Below are 23,200 nucleotides of genomic sequence, written 5' to 3'. Positions count from 1 at the left end.
AAATCAAGCAAAACTTCAGAATAAACAATAGCAGGTTAGTCTTTCTCTTTATTTATTCAGTTTTCCTCTACACATAAATTAAAATGTATATACATTCTTAGAAAAAAAAAAGGGGGGGAAGAAGACGCACCAAGAAGGAGTTATTCGAATGGGACGAAAATCGGTAAAAGTGATGTACATGCACAGAAAAACAAATGATTACAGTTTGAAAAAATTTGGATGATTTATTGAAGAGATAGAGCTTTACAAAGTGAAAAAGTCAGGAACGCGTTTGCCCATCTCTGGCCCTTATGCAAACAGTTATTCGGCTTGGCATCGGATTAATTGAGGTTGCGGATGTCCTCCTGAGCGATATTGTGCCAAATTCTGTCCAACTGGCGTGTTAGATCGTCAACATCCCGAGTTGGAGGGCCATGCCCATAATGCTTCAAACGTGCTCAATAGGAGAGAGATCCGGCGACCTTGCTGGCCAAGCTTATGTTCGGCAAGCACTAAGGCAAGCAGTAGAAACGTGCAGTTTGAGAGCGGAACATGTGCGGTAGAAGAGAGCGCATAGAAACATGTGCAGTTTCTTGCTGAAATGTTAGCCCAGGGTGGCGTGACATGAAAGGCAACACAACGGGTCTTAGAACTTCGTCGATGTACCGCTGTGCTGTAAGGTTGCGACGGGTGACAACCAAAGGGGTCCTACTATGAAATGAAATGGCACCCCAGACCATCATTCCTGGTTGTCGGCCTGTCTGCTGGAAGACAGTCACATTGGTATCACACCGCTGTCTGTGGCGTCTCCAGACTCGCCTTCGCTGGTCATTGGGGCTCAGTTCAAAGCGTGACTCATCATTGAAGACTATTCTACTCCATTCAGTGACATTCCAGTGCGAATGAACCCGACACCACTGCAAATGGGCTTGACGTTGTACAGAGGTCAATGGTAGTCGGCGCAAGAGGCACCGTAACCTCAGCCCCCTTTCCGTGAGCCGTCTATGAAATGGTCCTTGCGATCACTGAAGCACTAGTCGCACATAGAATCGATGCTAATGATGCAGCTGGGGCTGTTAGTGCCGCTCTGGATTGCTCGATCTTCACGTTCTGTCGTTTTTCTAGGCCTACCGCTTCTTTCTTGATGCTGTGTGCAGCCATGGTTCACACATTCCTGCCAACATCGTCTAATAGTGGCATCACTCCTGCTCAAATGTCGAGCTATTTGCCGATAAGACTAACTGGCTTCATTGAGGCCAACTACATGACCTCTCATAAATTCTGACATCTGCGCATATCGTTTACGCACCTGTATGCGAGGCATAGTTACTGTCTACCAGAGTACACGGAATGAAATTCGTGAAGAATTTATGACCTGGAATCGTAATTTCTCCTCTTAAATATCCTGCCAGTTGCGCAGATGAGATGCGCTGTAGCGACAACTGTTCATTCCTTGGCAGCCAAAATGTAAAATTTTGCATTTTCCCTCAAAACCTGTATACATATCAATTTGTGTTAAATTTGCTTTATATCTTCTCGGTGCGTCGTTTTTTTTTTTTTTTTTTTTTTTTTTTAAAGATTGTATTTGCATATAAGTAATTATAAAATTCTTTATTTCTTACTATAGCTTCGCACTTATTGGGTTTTGATTTTGATAAAGTTCTTTTTTAACTTCGATTTCGATAAAGATTTTGAAAAATTTTGGAGAAAAGTTACTAGGAATTATCTTCGTTGCAGATTATAGATGCTCATCACTCAATCGGGCTCTTTTTTTAATTAATTTTAAGTTGTGAAAGAATATAAATGCATACCTAAAAATGTTCACATATAAATGTATACACAAATAAAGCGATTATTCGTAATGCAGAAATTCGTAACTGAGCGTAAATATTTTTACGAGTGCAAATACAAGTTAAACTACACATCGAATTTTTTAATAAGATTTATATCATGCTGTAAATTATTTATCTCAATTTATAGATCTTTTGGTGTGTTATTCAAACTCGCTTTTAATGATAATGCAAATAATGTGAAGTAGGACTTCAGATAATTGAAATCTTTACAACACCGTATTTGCAACAAATATGTAATTTGAATGTATTTGCAGGCAGCATTAAATTGTTTCAGGGGCCTCAAGTTTGGGACCACTGGGGCATCAAAAATGCTGGGACAGGGCTCAGTTCCTGAAGAACGTGAATCTGTTAACCAAATGTGTGATGCTTAATATTTTTGCGGGGCTCAAAGAAAAGATTGTCAATCAGGAAAATGATTTTCATTGCCAAAACAGAATTATCCCCTCCCATTTCTCCCCCTAAAAGCATGGTTCATCTGTATACAATGAAAATCAATCCCTCTCCAAACTGCTGTTGCTTGGTAGTGGGTTCATAATGAACTGAATATACACGGAACCGATGTTAGCGTGATAAAATTGATTTTCCCGAAAGAAATACTTTACAATTCTGGAAATTTCTACAAAAGTGCTCCTCAGTATGACAGAGCACAATGAGAATTACTTCAAACCGCTAAGAACATTAAACACAATGCAATGCATAAAGAGCGAAACACGCAAGGAGGATCTCTCAGAATTTCGAAGTCAACTCTGAAGTAAAAAGTTTGCTCTCTATAGTCTTATATAGTTTCACCCCGACCACCTATAAATTTCCTGTAACTTCCATATCTCGAAATTTCTGAAAGGCATATATAGTTATAGTTACATAGACATTCAGCCAATTACAGTTACACAGGGATCAGACCAGACTGAAGGGACTGTGTCACCTTCAGTGCCAAGGAAACAAAGTGTTGAATGGATGAGAGCCAGTTTAGTCTAGATAGAAATTTTGGCATCTGAAAATTGCAACAGTAGTAATTTTGAACAACTGGAGAGAACAGGGAACATGCAGTCACCCTTCATAATTGTTGGAAGGCACAGATTTAGAATTGTCATTTGAAAAGGTGCGAGGAGCTTTTTACCTTGTGCGGAGGTTTAGTCACTAGTGGCTGATATTGAAATGAATTTTTCATTGCTCAAGTATGTCTTTTATGGCTTAGTCTAGACTAGAATTTCTTTTTATGGATGACAGATCAGCATTTAATCATATAGCACTTTCCATCGAAGTGAAGAGTTAAGTTATTTGTCATACGGCTTGATCTGAAAGGTGTGTGGACCTACATCCAGTTTAAGCACACATGGGATGTTCTCAGACACCAGGCAGCACATAGGCAGTGATTTGACAACTGAAGTTGGTGTTTCAAGAGAAATAGGCAACGGTGCCTCAAGTGTTCATTGATGATCTGGTACTGAACATGAATTGATGGTGCACATCTTGCATAACAATAAAAAATGATCAAAAACTGCATCTTTTTTGCCCGACCATGAATCATGTGGACCTTTTTGTCATTTTTCCTGCTCTGCTCTAATCATGCTTTCTGAATAAATATCTCTTAGTCTCTGTTGTTATATATCACATAGTCTTACACATTGTTATGATATTTCCTTTACTGATTTGAAGGAGTGCTGCACAATGTTTTCTGCGAAAACCTGTTCCAAATTTTCATGGGCCATTTTACAAAGGAGAGCTCTAAATAAGCTTAAGTCAAATTAAAACCAATCATGTTTGAAAGAATAGCTAAATATGAGCCCTTCTTTAATCATTGGGTGAAATCATATATGAGTGGATTCCATGTCCCAAGTTTCTGCCAGTACAGGATAAAATTATGAATATACTGTAAAACCATCTGTCATTATATGCATGCAGGAGTAGGATGTCTTGTCTTGATTTAGTTGTGATACAATCATACAACAGCTCTTTAAAGCATTGGAACCTTATTTTGGTACCATAAAGGAATTTGTATTGTGAAGTAGCACAGCAGTAACTTCCCATTCTCTATGTATTATCACAGTTTTTGCATTGGAATGAAAAAAAAATTAATATGTGAGACAGTGCACCTTAGGAGCAGTTCCTCATTCGTTATTAGCCTATACCTCTTCAGATATATCTATATTTATTAACTGTGTGTAAGATGTTAAATGATTTTTTCCTCTTTCTCCTGCCTCCCACAGTCTGCTGTAGATGTTAGTGTATAATATAAAAAGGTGTTAAATACTGCTTATCAGTTCCTTTCCATTTATCATCATCAGCATATTATCTTCAAAATAATCTATTTCTTACATTTAGTGCTAGTATTAAATTATGAAATGAATTCAGATGATCACAATACATGTTTGCATGAGGTGATACAGATATTTTAAACCAAGATTTTGGTATAAATCTGTTTACCTGAGAAAATATTGCTTAAAGCTACTATTCAAAGCAGATCATGAATACATAAAAGTGCGTTCTTTTATGATAGGTAATTCAGAACCATACAGATTTGGTAAAGTATATATGCATCAGAATTTAAGTTATTATTTATATTATAATCTCATATTAATTTTTTTCTTTTGTATTTAGATGTATACCAATACGAAAGTGATGAAGTTCTTTCAACAAGTTGGCCATCTAGCAAAGAAGAAAAATCTTGCCAGCATAGAAAACATCGTTATTTCTGGCAGTACAATTTACAATCTCGTGGAGCTAAAATGCAGAACATTCTTGTGCGCAAGGACTCTAATGATCCCTATGTTTTGAATGATGCTTTTGATCCAGTCTTTTCTGAAGAATGTGCTCTTCCTGTAAAACATTCTGGGAAAGCTAGAAGAGGGGATGGCAATGATTTGACACCAAATCCTTGCAAACTGTTTAATATTGGTGTTGAGCTGAAGAAGCTGAACAAACTTATTTATAACACACATCCGAATGAATTTGGATCACAAGGAAAACCTTTATCAAGAAAAGAAAAGAATAAGCTTGCATCTAGGTACTGATTTTTTTTTAAGCTTAGATGTGTAGTAGGTTAAAAAAAATCATGTTCCTGTTATGTTGTACCGTATTAACTATTTTTTAAAAATTTGTAATGAGACTGTATGTGCATAAATCAGCATTACCTTTTTTACTTTAACCCCTTAACTCTGATTTTCAGTTGTGACTTCAACTTTGCCAGTGTGGTCTGAAAGTAGTAAATAATATACTAATTGAATATACATATTGCTTTAAAAAAAGTGTTTTCTAGGTTCAAATTTTATTTCTCAAATCAAGTACAAAGTGAAATTCATGTAATCAGTATCAATCTTGTGTCTTAAACTTACATTGCTTTGTCAAAATTTGATTATTTTTTTAAGAAACTGAAGCTTTTAAACTGTGAATAAGTATTTATCCTTGAATATTTATCTTATTATTAGGTCAAAGTACAAGTGTTTTGATTATTCTTTCTTCAGCTAAAAAATTATATACAGTACAAAGTCTTTAAACCGGACGTCCATAATCCGGAATGATCTATAATCCGGACCTCAAAGCTACAAAATTTATGCTCATGCGTATGCGTTTACACATGCGCATAATACGCTTACGCAGGCGCATAAAGAGAAGAGGTACTGTTTATGGAAGAGAGAATTAAAGAGAAAGTATTAGCAGAAAAAACGAAGCAATTAAACAATTTACATTGAAAGAAATGTTTGATTAAGTAAACAAATAAATATTAAGCTTTTTTTTGGTAAATTTTGATACCCTTTAAATCATAATTGCTCTTTATTTCATAAATTACGGTTTCATATTTTCAATTGTATAATTTCTGCATGCCATCTTACCAGATTTAAATTGATGATCTATAATCCGGAAAAACCCCTAATCCGGAATCGCCTAAGTCCCGTGGAATCCGGATTACGGACTTTGTACTGTATTTTTATTCCTATTTATAAAGTGTCATTCAACTGAATGTAATATAAATTCTTGCTATTGTTGTTTTGTTTACTGGTAATGAACAGGGTTTTTTGTTGTTTACATAGTGAACAAGAATTTGTGTGTTTGGTATTAACTTTTTTTTTTTTTTTTAATACTACCTCCTCTCTTTCACTCCAATTTAATCCCCCCAAAAGAGATTTCAAACATTTATTTATTTAAACTGGGGAGGGGGAGATCCTTAGATGCTGGTATTTCATAATATAGAAGATTAAATTAAATTAAAAGTAATTTATACTTTTTTTTTTAAAGTAGTATATTTTGGCAGTTAGTAATTTTTCTGTGGAGAGAAAGTTTAAATTAGTATTTTTAAGCGTTAAATTCATAATTATAATGTATGTGCAACTGTTGCTACCAAAAGATATATTTCATTGCATTGTTTTTGCTTTTTCGAAAACAGCCATAAAACAAAATGTTGTGTTTAGTTATTTTTCTTTATCATATTTTTAAGTTACTTTTTGCATCATAACAGCCTAATACCCCTCATGAATCATGATAAATTTGTTTTTGTGACCATGGGATCCACCGGTGGGTCACAGCAATGTTAATGTTTGTGGCTGCATATACTACTGGTGTCTCACATTTTTTTCAGTTTTATAGGGAGTATAATTTTCTTCGACCTTTGAATCATTCTGCTCAAATTAATCCTTATGTGTGTTGGCAGTCAACGTGTTAATAGATTTTTTTAAAAATCTGATTAAGGAAATATATTCTGTAACAGAAAACTTTTTTTATATAGAAAATAACGAAATCAGCTTAAAACCTGAATGCAGATTTTTGCTTTCTATATAAATGATTATAATATTTATAAATCATTCAGAGCAAGGATTGCCATAATAGAATGTTGAATTATGTGTGTTCTAGATAGTTTATTAGCATTCCATATTACTTAGTCGTATTTTGAATGTTTAATTAGACTGGGAGAAGTTAGATATTAGGTCTTAGTACTGTTGGTACCATGTCATGACATAATTCTGGAGCAGCAAGCTGTAAAGTAATGTTAATAAGGCTGATTAAAAGAAGGCCATTGGTATTATCATGATAGTAAGGGGATTTAAGGCTTTAAAAAATGTTAATTATATAAATTAGTGATTTTTGGGTTAACCTTAATAACAGTATCTTAAAAATAAATAAATAAATAAAAAATAAAAATCTGAAAGGTTTCAGATTTTAAATTACGTCCAAAGGGGTGTTTTTTTTTAACGTTTTAGGTGTTACATTTATTTATTAAATATTATGTTCTGCATACTCAAACTATAAAATTCAGTTCAACAGCAATATCACAAAGTAATTTTAAAATGAGCATATTTTTAGAATTTCCGATACAGAGTCTCGCGCGCTGGAGATAAAAATATTTTTTTATCATACAGTGTTATTATTTCTGGCTTTGAAATCATTTAGTTTTTTAATCAAAAATTTGTTGAAGTGTTACAAAATCTAAAATCAATAATAAAACAAATTTGATATTCAAATTAGTGCTTCCACATGCCCGTATCCTATAGAAGATTACGTTATTCAAATTTTTATGGCTCTTGGTACCGTTGTTTTATTACAGTGTGAGAAATATACATACATTTATGCAGATTCTTCGTTATTTAATTTCTTTAAATATATGGTGATAGTGATTTGAAAAGTGATACAGCCTTTTAAAGTTTTCAACACAAAATGCCAAAACGAAATAGACATGTGTTCTTCAGGGCAAATTGCCCATTTGGACTTTAGGAATAAAAAAAGCAAAATAATATTTATTGGAGGTAGATAGATGTATATTTCTTTGAAGTGTTCTTTCTTTGTATTAGATGTATGTGTGCATGTATATAAGCTGCAGCTGATTTCTCATACGAGGTGTATATAAATATTACTATATAAATATTACTCATAAAGTGAATAATTCACTTTATTCAATTTTAAAGATAGTCTGATAGCAGAAACTTATAACTGAGTTTTTTTGTCTCACTAGACTTTTTTATAGGAGGCTAAATGGCATATTATCTTTAATAGCATTAGGGTTTCATGTTATCATCAAAAATTATAAATTACTGATACTTTTCTTAGTTAGTAATGCTCCATAGATCCTTTTCCCATCATGTCATATCTTGTATTTCATGAAATTTTCATCTGATGTTTTATCCTTCTAAATATGTTAGCATTCATTTTATTCTTCTAAGCAACTATTTTGATGCCTAAATTTAAGATATATTGTTTAAGATATATAATATTTGTTGGATATGTAATGAGATAATATTGAATCTCTGTTGTAACAATATTATTGACTTATTGGCCTTTTTTCCCCCCCTCTCTAAGTGATCTTAAATTTAGGCATAAATATTGATTTGAGGCTTATAAATTATTCCGTTGTTTTCTAATTTTGAAATTACTGTCTTGAATAAAATATTATGGCCTTTTTTCTTTATCATGGCCTATAAAATATACCAAAGATTTCTCATCTGCTTATTATTTCAGCAAACAAACTTTAATGTAAATTAAATTTGTTAGTCTCATTTAATGGATAGTAATGGTAACATGTTTTTAGCCACTTGCATTTAAATAAATTCAATGGATTTTTTTCATTTAGAAAGGTTGCTTTTATTTTAATTGTTAAAAATATTTCGTTACTTCAGTGGTATAATAAATTTAATATTTAGATTTAATTAAATTTAGTTTTTTTTTTATGAAACTTTAGTCAATAATGACAGAGTTTACCATGTTCGTAAGAGACAAGAAGCAAATTAAGAAGTCTGCATTTTGACTGAAGTGACTCTCCATTTTTAATGATCTAGAACTGTATATCTGTGTGTGGTAACGAACACATCAAAATATTAAAAGAGAGTGTAAATTCACAAAAATTACTAGGAGATCTTGGAAAAAACTTCCTTCCACAGCATAATGTATCCTCAAGGAGGTGAAATTTTTCAGCAAGATGATGCCTCTTGCCACACTTCAAGGGTTTTGGAAAATTATTTTACCTCCATAGTGCTTCAAGAGATACTTTGGACTCCACTAAAGGAATATGGAATTTTTTTCAAAAATGAAATCCATGAATAAAAAGCAAAGATGAATAAACTAATTCAAAGAGCCCAGATAGTATGGGGCTGTGGGAAAGATCTATCACAACACTAAAAAGAAGCCTTAAAGAATAGAGGCATTAATAAATATTGAAATATAATAATATTTCTTGAAGTATAATTCATTATAAGTCTTTTGGTTGGAAATTTGATTAAATGTAGTTAATATATCATAAATCGCTCGTAATCATAAGCTGAAAAACTTTAGCTACAAGTTTTTCAGAAAATCATATTAATTTGCATATGACTGCATGTGATGCTGATCTGTTAAGTATTCAGATGACTTGGAAATTGTTCTGTTCATATAGGTTAAGCATATTTGGGATGTGAATGTACTTTTGCTTGTGATATGTGTTTCATTTTATAAGGTACACTTTCAAAATCTTCATTACTGCTTTTCAGTGTAGACATTAAATGGTTGCAAATTTAAATACCAGATTTTTTACCATTAGAAGTCCATGAGCATTTTATGTCCATGAGCTTTAAACCATGCGCATTTTATGTTATCAGTAATATGAAATTTATTATTTACAGATTTTCTATTAAAAAATTGGTACTTAAAATTATGATTGATCATTGAATTCAAAAACTAAGTTTCATTACATTTCTTGATTAATTTTCTTTTATAAGGCACATCATGATATTTCTTAAATACTGTTTTCATTTTTTTAGTTTAAAAAAAAATATTTTAATCTTATAGGGTTTGCAGGCTGAAGAAAAAGGCTCAACATGAAGCAAATAAGATAAAACTGTATGGACTTCAACAAGAACATAGTACGTTAACAAGTTCTTTCTTTCCTTTTCTTTTTTTTTTTACATTTGTTGTAAATGAACGTTTTTTGGGGGGGAGGGGGTATGATAATTTAATTTTACTATTCTAAAATTATTTTCTCTCCTTGCTGTGCAGTCATAGTCTAGTTATGTCTTATGGTTTATTTTATAGAAAAGTTGCTTGCTATTTTGATGGACACAAGAGAACTCCTGAGATATAAAATTGAGAATCCTCATGACAGAAAGCTTTCAAACTGTTCTAAAAAACTTGAAAGTTTTTTAGCTGCTAATGGTAATTATAAATTTTTAGTTTACTTCAGACTGCAAATGAAAAAATGCATGATTTTAACACTTTCATTGCTACTAGTGCATATAGGTACATAATAAATACTTCATTTTTGATATGCTGACTAAGTTTGATAGTCATTCCACACTTTTGGTATGAAAGTACGGTCATCCTAAACCAAAGTTTCTGAACACTGTGAAACCATTGAAAATATATTAATATCTAAGTGGTGGTGAACATTTTGAGCTCATGTGCCAAAATGAGGAAAAACCCTAGCTTAATTCTGGTGCTATGTCATGTATAGAATCATTCTTGCCATCTACGTCATCTGTCTGCCATGTACTGGAATGCAGTGAATAAGTGCAGCACATTAACAATAGCAAGGCCATTGCAAGAAACATATATTTTAGCATTATGCAATTTTTTTGTCTTTGGAAATGTCTTTTTGGCTTTGGAAATGTGTGTCGCATGTCATTCAAAATAGGTGTGCCATCACCCGTCTAAGCGAACCCTATGCAAAAGTTAAGTATGATATACATACATATACATATGATTGATCTGTTCATCACAGTTTCTTGCAGAACCATAATGATTTCTCACAAAACATTTGGATTTCCAGGAATGGTTGGGAAACACTCTCCTAAATTATTTGAATTTCAGTCTCAGCTAACATCACATAATAAAGGCTGTAAATGTCTGTAGACCAGGTATGGCTGGAATGTGGCTTTTCACCCTTTAGATGGAGTTCACATCGTAACAAACATACAACTGTCATGAAACAACAGTTGTTCTACTGTGTGCTTTTTTAACAGTAGGTAATTTCATTTTTTTAAATTATGCTTTTATGATTTTAAAAATTTCACATTTTTTGTCGTTTCTTGTGTAGAAAAACTAAAATTATTATTTTTTATGCAAAAAAACTCTACTAAGTTGACATTTTATTTTAAATAATTTCTTATATCAAATTATGGCTTCTCTGCAAAATGCTCTTTCGCGTCTCACATTCGCAAATTCTCGTTTTCAGATCTTTGCATTTTTCTCCACATGAATTAATATTTTTTTTAATTACTGTAAAGATCATTTTATTTTCCTTACTCTATTATTATTTATCAGTTAAAAACTATAATCAGAAACAGAAAAAAAATTTAAAACCAAAAGGAAATGCTTGGTTTTTCTATCTTAAAAGAGAGTGATCAATACATTATTCAACTATTTAAGATTTTTGTCTGTCTTAGGACATTGCTTTCTGGAATACAGCACAAGATCACAAGAGTAATTTATTGTGACTTATGATTAAGTGGGTTAATGCCAGTGACAGCATCCATGGTTAACACAAAAGTTACATTTATAACCTGACATCAATTTAAAAATGCATATAAAACAGGAATAACCCATATTATTAAAAAATCCTGTTAACAACAGAAAAGTACTATTTAAGTTTGTTTGGTTATGTAAATTAAATCAGCACTCAAAACGTTTTGTTTCTTTTTCCTATATTTAGTAAGAGTAAGAAACAACAACAAAAAAAATTTTGTTTGTTTTTTATTGAAACTTTCTTCTGACACCTATATTTCAATACGACTCAGCAGAAGATTAATGGATATATACTCATTTTACTATTATAATTTACCAATTTATTTTTAACTGATGTTTTAATGGTGGTTATATATTCCATATTATATGCAATTGAATTACATAGTTACAGATTTCATTTGTCTGGGATTGATGCTAAACAAAAACAATGATATCCTATCTGAAATAAAGAGACACATTGTTGCACTTAATAAAGCTTTTTATGGATTAAAGCATTTACTTAGGTTGGCTTTTTATCAGGAAATACAAGCTATTACTCTACAAGATCCTAATCCCTCCTTTCCTGACTTTTGCTTTGGAGACCTGGACTATGACTACTGTGAAGGAGAAAGGAATTTTGAATACTTTTGAATGCAGGGTCCTGAGAAGCGTTTTTGGACGAATACAGGAAAATAGAGTCTAGTGTAGGAGATGCAACACTGAATTATAGAAAATGTTCAAAGAGCCAGATGTTGTTCATTACATTAAAATAATCCACCTCAATTGGGCTAGACATATTATCCTTGGGAACGACAGTAACATATTAAAAAATGTTTTCACGAAGACTAGGTAACACAGGCCTTAGCTCTTCCTGGCCTTAAGACCTACTGTACAGTAGGTAGGTCTTAGCCCTTCCTAGGCACTCGTGCCATGAATAATAATAAATTACATAGTGTTGTGGATAAAAACAGTTCTTAAATACTGCTATCACTGCTGTTATTGTAGCATATTCTGCTTCTTTTTGTATCTTATAGAAGTTTTATTTTATTCTGATAATTTGTCATGGTATTTTTTCCATTATTATACAATAAATAAACTTAATGTTTTATATGTTAATTGTTTTTAATTGTCTTCGTCCCAGTACAATCTTCCCTTTATCAAATTTGCTTAGATAAACATCCTTTCCCATCACTTGCAGAAGTGCAAGAATGATTCCTTACCTTCTTCAGGAGCAGTTAAATACCATTCTCTTTTAATCAGGTGCCCTCAATGTCATCCGTGCGAGTTCATTGAAAAATGTTTGGATGGTCATATGTTTTGGCTCGTTATGTTTATACTTTCTTAAAGGCATTGCAGAAAATTTTCTATTAAACGTATTTAAGGCCTTACTGGTCAGCAGGTTTAATTGGTAGAGGTGATGAAGGATGTGGATTCTTATGCAAGATGAGTAAGAATCTCCTATCATTATGCTTTTGTCAAGTCCTACTGTAGTAACATGGTTTAGTGTTAGTCTGCTAAAGAGTTACGTAGGTCTGTTTATCAATGCAGGTTGCTTGGTATATAAAGCTTGTTTAATTATTTTCTAACAATTCTAAATAAATCATTCCTCACCATATGTAGAGTAAATCTTCTTTGAATGTGATTCTAGTTTTTCTGTGAGAATTGGCTTCTCTTTTTCCTGAATGAGTCTCTTTTTCAAGCAACTAGCACAAAGAATCTTTTCTTCAGCACCACTCATAGTGTACCTTTAAGAAGGCTCCATTTCTTGTAAACAAAAAACCATAAATCTGTAGTTATCGCTTATAGTCTTTAGCTGTTCATGTAAAACACAAATAGCAGTACAAGAAAACATTTTGATTCATTCATTTCAAGTCGCCTGATTATTGTTTACTGGTTTAATGATGTTATTCCTATTTCTTTATTCATGGTACATGGATTTCTATCAACATCTTCAAATCATCATTTCCCATCTTCTATCACTGTCTATGCCTAGGCGTGCCCTCAAGCTAAAGTTGTTCACTTTTTTGGCACTGATATTCATTCTTAGTACCTGAATATACTGAAATAATTTTTCATTTGGCTTTTGCAGCATTTCTATGCTGGTGAAACTGATAAAGCATGGTATGAATAATGTTCACCTTATCATATGACATAATAATATTGTCGCATAACCCTCGAACTTGGTACTCATTTTATCGACCCACTTAAGGGATTAAAGGCTTGGAAGGGGGGATGAAAACTAATTCTTTGTTACAAATGAACTGTCAGATGAGTCATTTGGCAATAAAATACTTCCATTACAAAATTGTGTTTCGATATCAAAATAAGATTTGTGTGAAATGGAATAACTATATAATTTAATGAACTATCTATATATTGTTTCCAGATAGTAGGCAAGTGTATCCATTCCACATATTGTACTAGTATTTAGTTTTTATATTGCTTTAATTTCTAGTATTTAGTTTTTATTTTTGCTGTAATTTCTAGTATTTAATTTTTACATTTTGATTTATTTCAAAAGGGTTAAGAAAATTAAAGCACACACGTCATTATTAATAGGTAAAGCTCTGTTTATGAATTGATTAAGATTGTAATTTATACTGGGGCGGGAGAACGAAAACTAAATCTTTGTTACAAATAAACTGTCAGTTGAGTCATTTTCAATAAAATAATTTCATTACTAAATTCTCTTTCAAAGTAAGATAAGAAAATGGAATAAATATATAATTTAATGATACATTGTTTTATGTATATATTATTTCATCTGTATATTATTATAAATAACTTCTTGTGAATCTATTTTTTCTCACCCCACAATTTTATATACATTTATCACATATTTAAGCAATAGAAGGTTCAGCGAACCAATAAGACATGAGCTATCCAGGCAAAAGCAAGTATGAAAAAGTGAATGTGCATTTTAGCAAGGCCTATAATATAAGATCGAAATCGTTTGTTTAAATTTTGAAAGTAGATTGGTTAAGAGCTGTACACAATGTAGAAAGTGTCCAAATAAAAACAAGTTATTTTGAATTTAATATTTTTTATCTTAACACACATATACCGGTTGCATCATAAATTCGTACAAAGTTCAAAAGTTTGTAATAAAAGAAGGAATGAACGGAAAAATCTTCTGTTTGTGTCAATATGGTCAGAAAGACATTAGATTTTTTTCCCATGAAAAAAAAAAAAAAAGTTTTCAAAAGTAACCAACAGAGGGCGCTCACATGTCATACTGAGACGTTTTATTCAAATCATGCAAACAGAAACAGACAATCAAACAGATCACAATAACATGACACTATGCATTTATTTTATAGTAACAGATGTTCAACATTACCACCACCACAAGGTTTAATAGGCAAGTGAGGCGCGTCAATACATTCATTACAGCAGAGTGTAGCACAGCGCCATTGATGGCAGCGACGGTCTGTCGAATGGCATTTTTCAGTTCCATCCAGTGTAGTTGGGGAGCCCCGGTACACATGAGACTTTAAGTATGCCCACTTCCAAAAATCTGCCGTGATGAAGTCTGGTGAAGTTGAGGGCCACTGAATCTATTACAACCGTGACTCATAAGTTGGTCTTCAGTGAAAGATTCCAAAGGAACATCTTGACATCACATGCAATGTGGGGTGGGGCACCATCCTGCATGAAGGTGACAACGGGTAACGCATGTCTTTCCTACAATGCAGGCTTTTTTTATGCCTTCAGTCCTTTCTTCATGCACAATGTAACAGTTGTGGATTCACCATTCTTGTAGAACGATTTAACCACCAACGCCCGATCTGGTAAAGAAAGCATGCTGCCGGCTTCGAATGACGGATTCATTTCCAGCCAAGTGTTTTATTGATAGCCTGATTTGCATCAAGGGAAAAGAAAATAAAACCTAGACACAAATTTGTACAATGTGCTGCAAGATTTGAAAATAATAAATCAAAATCTCGAAAATCGTAACAAAAAAGAAAATGCCATGTTGAAGGTTAAACCTATTTTCTCTGTAACGCAAATTAAAGAAAACATAAATTTGTAGTCGTACAGGTATTAGAGAATGCTCAGACAGACACTCAAAAATTTGAACTGAAATTTGAGTTCTTCTCATTGTTTTATAATTTTCATTGTTTCAGAACCTCACAAAGTAGCTGGAAACACTGCTGCTTTCGTAAATGAAGTATTGGATAAAGTTGCCAAAGGGGAATGTGATGGTGGTCTTGGACAGCTGTAAAAAGCTTTGAACTTTGTATGATAATATGGAACTAATCATGTTTAAAGTAACTATGCATTCTGTTCACATTTGAGTTGTGCCTTTCGTTATTTATTTGTTTGGCAATGAAGTCTACAAAAGGTATACCTTTTTCTATGTCAGTATAGGAATTCATTTTATAGTGTGAAAATAAGTTAAATTTCAAGTGCTTGGATATATCTCAGGTTGTTGGTTAGTCTCATAGATAATTTCATTTGAAGTAAAATGTACATAATTATACTATGTATGGTTTTTAGGCTGTTGAAAGATTGATTCTAGAGTTCATGTTAAATATATCATATTTGTTTCAAATTATTTGTTTCTAAATATAATTAATGCTTTGGATTTAATAAGCTTTGGCTGACATTTTTCTCAGCAGATCTGTGATGAAATTTTTTATTTTAATGGAAAGATATATAAACATGTTTAATGTGAAAGATTTGTCAAATTATTTAATGTAAAATTTATTATTATTTTTTATATAGTATATTGTGAAAATTTCAGTTGATTCAGCCTGCAAATTTACTTTCTTTGTACAGAATTATGTATATTGTAATCTATCTTTACATACAGTGGTCCTGTGGTTAACTATATTAAATTTTAAATCTGAATAACTTAGCATGATTCCCATCTTGAAGGATATGAAGTTAAGATTTTATTCATTCCATTATGAAAAAATTAATATTTAAGTGTTATGAAATGGAAATTTAAGGCATGGTTATGCAGATCTTAAAATTAGAAATTATGCAGAAATTTCTAATAAGTAACATTTCAATTAAATAGTTTTAAAATTACATAGTTATAACATCATTCAACATAGCTGTGAATCGTTGGATCTTTCTGGTTTCCACCTCTAAAATGCATTTTTACACACACACACACATATATATATATATACGTAATTGTGCAAGTAGTAATAAAATTAATTTGATATTAGATTTTTATTGATCCATTAAATGTACTTAATGTAAAGTTTTTTGTGGCAAAGTAAACAACTGACATATAACCCCAATTTTGTTTAAAACTTTATTTATGAGATCTTATCCTTTTAGCAAAATGCCAAAATTGTGAGATTAATGAAGTTTTTTTTGTGTTCAACATATGTATAGTAGGATTGAAACTTGGTTAATATAAGTACTCAAAACTCCTAGTCATCTACATTATTGTTAGATATGACTGAAACATATAACCATTGAACAGTTCAATTTTCTCCTATTTTAAAGTGATTTTTTTTTTTTTTTTTTTTTTTTTTTTTGATAGATTGAGGCTATATTTTTAAGGAATTTGTTTTTCAACCTTGCTAAATTTTTTATAATAAAAAATTGACAGTTACTGTGAAAAGCCTTTGAAATTTGACTTTTGAATAAACAACATACTGATATGATGGTGGTAATATAAAAGTTATATTGTTAATAATGTAAATTTTTTTAAATATCTTTTACATTACTATTAAATTTCAAATTCAGTTTCTTTTAGAAATTTCCTGTATTATTAATTATTAACTTGTTATACAGGGGTTAGTATTATAGTTTGTATTATTATTCTTTCGTAATATATCACTTCCGTTTTAGTACATTTGAGTTAGTACTACAGTTACTGTAATGTAATTAATCATTATAAATAGTAGTTTTTGTTAAAAAGTCTACTTCATATCCACTAGCAAGGAGCAATCTGCTGAAGTTTAGGTACTTATCTAGCCAAAGCACATTTCTTAAATCTTGAATGAAAATTTCAAGTTAATGTCATTTTATAGCAATATGTGCTTGGTTATTATGTTTAAAGAAAATTACCAAAGAACAGTCAGTTTTTTTCATTGCATTCAGTTATGAAGAAAGCACATTATTTTGATGAAATACAGACTTATGTAGAATTAAGTATTATTAACATGAGTTTTCAATAATCTTTCAATGGTAGCTTTTAAAAACTTGGCCATTAATTTAAGTTCACCATAAAACCTATGTTTATTTTTTTTTAACATATGTCTTCAATATCGAGTCTATGCCTTTTTTCTTTATCTTTGCTTAAAAAGAATGAAATTTAAGCAAATTGAATTTGATGATTGCACATAAATTTACCTAGCAGATTGTTCAGAGGAAAAATATGTTATCCTTAATGAATCTGATCTTTCATAATCTTTTTAGGGCTTGTGCTATATTTGGGATATTATATCTTAGATACAGAAAATACTGTATATGCGAAATTTCTTCACTATGTATCATTTAAATATACATGCTGTGTAATTTTTATTCCTGAGGTAAAAAATAAGTAGCACTAATAAAAAAAAATCAGTTAAAAAAAAAAAAAGGACATTTTAAGGAACTTTTTGATATAACAAGTAATCAAATAATCTGGAAACTTAAGTAAGTACTACCTTTGCAGTTGCGATTTTACAAAAAACTTCAATAAATTTTGTCAAAATGCATTAGTTATAAAAAGTAATGTTTCATGGTTAATAGGTAAGTTGATAATAAGCAAGAAATGTATAAAAAAATATTTTTACTTAAGCAAAACTGCCTGTAATATGCCTTCAAATATAATTTTTTGTGTCATAACTGTCGTAATTTATTTTAGAATTTTCAATCGAATCCCAGTTTAACGATTGTCAAGGGATTATTGAAAATTATTGGTGAATTGAGGAATCATCATAATTACATGCTAATACTTATGTTTTGAAGTACACATCTAGCAAAAATAGTGCTTACCAAACCAAAGAAAACTGTGGTTAGGTCGAGGATATCATTAAATTGGATTTTGCTAAAGCCTGTCTGATGATTCCAAAGACCTTAAATGTGTAATCAAAATTTCTTTTGTGTAGGACTTCTAGAATTTTATGTAAATAAATAGGATATTTCTAGATGTAGTTATAAATCAAAGTAGAGGCTATTGGAATAATTAAGTTAATAGATATAACTTACTAATTTGACATTATTCCTGAATAAATACTAACTGCAGGACCACTGCTTTTTATTATATATTTCATCGCACGGGTCAAATGAGCAAATGCCATAACTAAGTTTGCTTATTATTTGTTGAATATTTGTATAACATTTATTGAATATTTGCTATTACCAAATAATTTGAAGTATATATAATGTGTGTTTGTTTAACTTGCAAAAATCAAAATAATTTTGAGTTCAATAAGTTGATTTGATTTATGCAAATAAAGTTCTTTAAAATTTATTAGTTTTTATTTTGCATAAGGTATAACTATGAAGATTGTAGTTGATAAATTGCTTTTTAAGATCTTATATAAATTACTTCTTATGGTTTTATATTGTATTAATTGATAAAATTCATATAAGTTGTTTCATTTATTCATGTGTAGATTTTTTAATATGTTTAAAATGGGAGAAAAATATTATAATTAATGTGTTAAATCAATTTTGTTTTTTAATGTTGTTTATTTTGTATTTTGTGAAGGTAATTTTTCCTTTATAGCACAGAATATGTTTTAATGCAACTTGCATACTTTGAAAGAGAAAACAATGCCTTACATAAGAAACTATTTTGCAATATTAGTATGAGTATTTTGCAATGTTAGTAAAAATTTATTATGCTTATTAACACTAGCTTTCTGGACATTTTTTATATACCCTGTATTTATGGACACCCGTCACTCTGAAGAGTTATAGGAAACCATATATTTTCTCTAAAAATGATTAATTTAATTTTAAAATGCAGTCTTAATACTAGAAGTATCAGTAACCATCAGTTTGAACGAATTTGTAGTTGTTTTTATGAGAAAAGAAAGTTAAAATCGGCAGACAGAGTAAAAAAAAAGTTATGGTAGCTTTAGTGTCAACACACTTACAGAGCAATCTTAATTGATACTAATTATTTTCTCTAGCTAATCACTATCTCTTCTTGAATTATTCATGATGGCTAAAGAAGTATATTTCATCAGAATAAAGTAAACTAGTACTTTCCTCTAATTCTCTAATGACATTGCTAATACTCATAATAATCTAATACTTTTCCCTCGATCATGTCTACTTACACTAACTAAAACTTCATCTAAACAGACTGACTGGAACTGAATGACTGCAGATCATTCCTTAATCTTGAGCCCAACACTTTTATGTGTATGCTTTAGGCAATCAAGATTGACAAGCACATGTAACGTATCCCTTTTTCTGGCGAACTGCGGTGCATTGATATTGGATTTTAAGTTATCAAAAGATATTTCCATTGAATTATGATTTTTATTTAGTATCTATATTCTAACTACTTTACATTTGTCACAAAAAAAATCTCATGAAAAAACCGGTTTATTATGATTAATTATGAAACTAGCTTCGTCATCATTTTGACAGTTATCCATAGAGACAGGTGTACTTCATCCCGAACTCTCAAATTTAAGGGCTGAAGAGGAAATAAATTTGGTATTTATTCATCTCATTACATCTTAATTGTCAGCATAAATTAAAAAACTAAAAAAATAATGGTTCTTGTAATTTTGCTTGTGAAGTTTGAAATCTGCCTAGTGAGGGTTCCAGTAAACCTAGTGTTAATAGAAGCATACTTTGAAGATACAACTATGCCTTATATTTAAAAAAAAAAAAAAAAAAAAATGCTATTTTGCAATATTAGTATGAAAAACTGTATTTAAGGTGAAAATGTGCATACATTTTCTTATAAATAATGATATATGTATATTTTTAGAACATTTTAATGTGCCTTATAGAATGCCTAATTAGATGCATCTCTTTGTAAAATATGTCGTAGTTTTAAAATGTTATCTCATATAATAGGATAAAGAAATCTGAAAATGGCCGAAGCATATATGTATGTATAAAAAAGGTTACTTAAGGAATTTAGTAGGTTACAGATTCATTTTATGTAAATGCTTGATTGTAGATATAGTCCTCCTTTGTCTGGAAGTATTTTTGGTTTCTAGCCGCACCGAGAAGGAAATACTAGAGTCTCTTAATATATAACCATTTGTATATTCGCATGAGCCATGTAAGTATTTAATATTATGCAAAGTATTTGCTCAAATTAATGGAAGTAAATTTCTGGATTGTTGTTGAAGCTTCAGGATTTTGAAGCTAATATGAATATCACAAAAGTTATGCTACATTTGTATGCAAGGGATGTTCTCTGGCCTTGAAAATTGCCTGCTGCATTGACATACAAAACTAAAGCTAATAAACGCTTATCATAACTTTTGAAGTTAAGAGAGGAAAATTATTTTGCTTGGGATTATTCATGTTTATGTCTTTCATAAAGTACATTTCTATAACTATGGGAGTTGTTACAAAAGTTTGCATTAATTTGTTGCTGTTTGAGATCATTTAATTTTTGTAGTTACCAAAAATTAGTCAAAGATCAGCTCTTTTAGTCGATATGATTTTTTAAATATTTGAACAAATAAGCAAATAAATTAGTTATCAGTGCAATAGTATTGCTCATTAGTCACACAATAAATAGATTTTATTAAATAGATTAAAGTAATTTATTTAATGCATTACTTTAATCAAGTAACTTAAAATTAGTTATTAAAGCAACCTTAAATTGGTGCACATTTTGAATAAAACTATTTAAATATAAAATTTTTAAGAGCATTATTCAAAATTGAAGTCAATCTAAGATTTATATATTAATTAATAGTTTTACATATGTGTGTTCCTCTTGAAATTATACTTAATATTGGTTTAATATAGCCGTAAATGTTGAGTTTCATGTTATTTATTGTATTGCGGAAAACCTAATAGGAGTCAGATTTAGAATATTAAAATAAATAAATAAATAAATAAAATTTAAAAGTATGAATATTAACTGTTCCAAGGCAGTTTTCATTTTTTTAAAATTTCCACTTTTCATTAAATAAGTATTTTTATAAAGTCATTAATCAAAACAAATTGTGCAATTATATTAGTTTAATATGTATAAATTTTTGAAGCTTTTGTATAGATATATAACGTAAAACCTGAATTTTGAGTCAAATTATCTTGCATAACTTTTTTATAATATAAGTATAATGTAAAAAGTTTCCAAGGTGTAATATATATATATATATATATCTTTCTAGTGTTTAAGAAAATTCAAAATGTAACTCAGAAGTATCGATGAAAGTAACGAAATATAACAGTAATTCAACATAGGAGACTAAGGACTATTATTATTATTATTATTGAGCTTTTTAATTTTATTATGATTGCTGTCAGTTGTAAGAAATATTGAATCTTTAAACAAATCATATTAAAATACTCAAAGGTATATTTGGCATTTTTATAATTAAGCTTTGCTTTCCATTTCTTTTATCCCTTTCAGTCTTTTCTTTTCTTTATATATAAGTATATATATCAGGAAGGAATCTGTAGAAAAGCATGATACCAAAATCTGTAGAATTTCAGATTATCAAATATATGAAAAATTTTTGTAATTTTTTAATGTGTTGATGCTTTAATGCATTTTATGACTTTGTAGGTGAAATGAAATTGAATGTTTCAGGCCAGTAGAACATCCATTAGATATGTAATGTTATGGGGAAAATGGTTCACTAATTAATTTAACTTCCCTGAAGCTGTTTTGGGGAAAGGGGATGGTTATCTGTTCAAATCTCAGTTAACACTCTGTTTGATATGTATTCATTATCTATATTGCTATCAAAACCATAAATTGTTGGAGAACTTTTCTGAAAAAGGCCTTTCAAGATAAAAAAAAAAAAATTCTTTTTGATTTGTCGTAATTTATTATTGGTGTAGAAATTGCACCAACATTCATTTTTAGCTGCTCTCTGTTGTATTTCTAGTTATATATATATCTATATCATTTTATTTTCTCTGATATATTTTCTATAAATAATAATAATAATTAAAGAAAGATGGCTTGTTCTGAAGCTTTATGGTATGTAAATTTATTTTACAGAATATAAAAGCTGCAGATCAAATTTTTAATATTCAGTTATACAAAGTACCTGACTTGATGGCTTTAAAGTGTATTATAATTAGGGTTTTGTGAAGATCTTTTTGATGTAAGCATCTTTTAACATTTTATATTATTTGTTATATATATATATATTCTTTTATTATTTATATATACGGGTAAAAGAAAAATTGTTGTGTTTTATTTGTTATCTAGATATTTTTTTATCTAGAAATTTTCGATTTGGGATCCTAAAACCCTGATTATAATAATCATGCTCTGAGTGATATTGATTGTAATAGTCATATTGTGAGTGATTTTTCCCATTGTTTCTTTCTTTTGTGATTGTTTCTGTTTTATTTTTGAGAATGAAATTTTGTTAAAATATAAAAGATATATAAAAAGACAAATTGTAAATAGTTGCACTGAATATTGATCAAAATCTGTATGTACATATTCCATTGCTGATATCACATATTTTTAAAAATTAATTTCAAGAGACTTCTAGTTTGAATTTGTTTTTGTACAGTATCAAGTATATGTAATCATATAAATATGTAAGATCTGTTGATGTCAGAGGATGTAAAGTATGTTATCATAAATATTACTGAAAAATAAAGGACGAATTATTTCTTGTATATCACTTTGCTGAATAATATGTTTGGAAAAAAGAAAACATTTCATGTAGGTGGTTAAAAATATTTAATTGGCTATTAGAGTGAGAGCTAATTTGTTGTTGTAACGTGTGTGTCTGAAACAATGTTCAAATAACTGTTTTTCAGCAATGTATATTTCTAAAAAAATTTTTTTTGTATCATTGATTTTTATCAATTAAAACTAGTCTAAATTTAAGGCAATCTTA

General features: G+C 30.2%; 1 protein-coding gene across 1 annotated transcript in view; it reads left to right on the top strand.

Moving 5' to 3' along the window:
- The window catches only part of LOC118195677 (uncharacterized), a 63,830-nt gene extending 40,854 nt beyond the window's left edge, over positions 1-22,976 (top strand). Inside the window, exons 3-6 of the mRNA XM_035367005.2 lie at positions 4,431-4,836; positions 9,579-9,652; positions 9,822-9,941; positions 15,356-22,976. Coding sequence (XP_035222896.1) covers positions 4,431-4,836; positions 9,579-9,652; positions 9,822-9,941; positions 15,356-15,453 — 698 coding nt within the window. The 3' untranslated portion in view covers positions 15,454-22,976. The remainder of the gene's footprint in view (positions 1-4,430; positions 4,837-9,578; positions 9,653-9,821; positions 9,942-15,355) is intronic.
- Positions 22,977-23,200: the final 224 nt, after the last annotated feature.

The sequence above is a fragment of the Stegodyphus dumicola genome, chromosome 5 (genome assembly GCF_044657685.1).
Source record: "Stegodyphus dumicola isolate Sdum_Otavi_A_Nest chromosome 5, ASM4465768v1".
In the NCBI taxonomy this organism is placed as follows: domain Eukaryota; kingdom Metazoa; phylum Arthropoda; class Arachnida; order Araneae; family Eresidae; genus Stegodyphus; species Stegodyphus dumicola.
The sequence above is the reverse complement of the archived record's forward strand: the minus strand, read 5'-3'. Positions and strand labels throughout refer to the sequence as shown.